This window comes from Penaeus vannamei, chromosome 20 (assembly GCF_042767895.1).
Source record: "Penaeus vannamei isolate JL-2024 chromosome 20, ASM4276789v1, whole genome shotgun sequence".
Taxonomy (NCBI): domain Eukaryota; kingdom Metazoa; phylum Arthropoda; class Malacostraca; order Decapoda; family Penaeidae; genus Penaeus; species Penaeus vannamei.
The window spans coordinates 36,122,829-36,123,253 of NC_091568.1; the positions used below are offsets into that span (position 1 = coordinate 36,122,829).

At 33.6% G+C, this 425-nt stretch overlaps 1 protein-coding gene across 1 annotated transcript in view; it reads right to left on the bottom strand.

The window, feature by feature from the left end:
• Nucleotides 1-346: 346 nt before the first annotated feature.
• Nucleotides 347-425, bottom strand: part of LOC138865210 (uncharacterized protein DDB_G0287625-like) — a 16,208-nt gene continuing 16,129 nt past the window's right edge. Inside the window, exon 6 of the mRNA XM_070134605.1 lies at nt 347-407. Coding sequence (XP_069990706.1) covers nt 347-407 — 61 coding nt within the window. The remainder of the gene's footprint in view (nt 408-425) is intronic.

Sequence of the window (425 nt, forward strand, 5' to 3'; positions counted from 1 at the left end):
ACAGGATGTGTCATTACCTCTATGTTCCTTAAATATCATTGCAATACTGTAATATGTTTATTCTTATGAGAGCATTTACCTTTGCTGTACATGTTTATACCTATTACACTTATGCATTTATGTACATAAATTGATAGATAAGTAGATATAGATATAGACCATTATAAAACACTTATTAGACATACTTTAAGCCAGTTGTTGTCTGTACTTGATATATATTAAGGTTGTTGGACGTGTAATAAGAAAAAAACATACTTGTGGTTTGCTTACTGTCGAAGAATAATGACATCGTTTTTTCCATGTCTCACGTTGAGCCGTATTTTCTGACACGACTCCTTTGTTGATGTTAGATGATTTTAATCCCGTTGCCGAACTTGTCCTCAGGGACAGCATAGTCACGGAGACTTCTGTTAAGAGTAACTGAA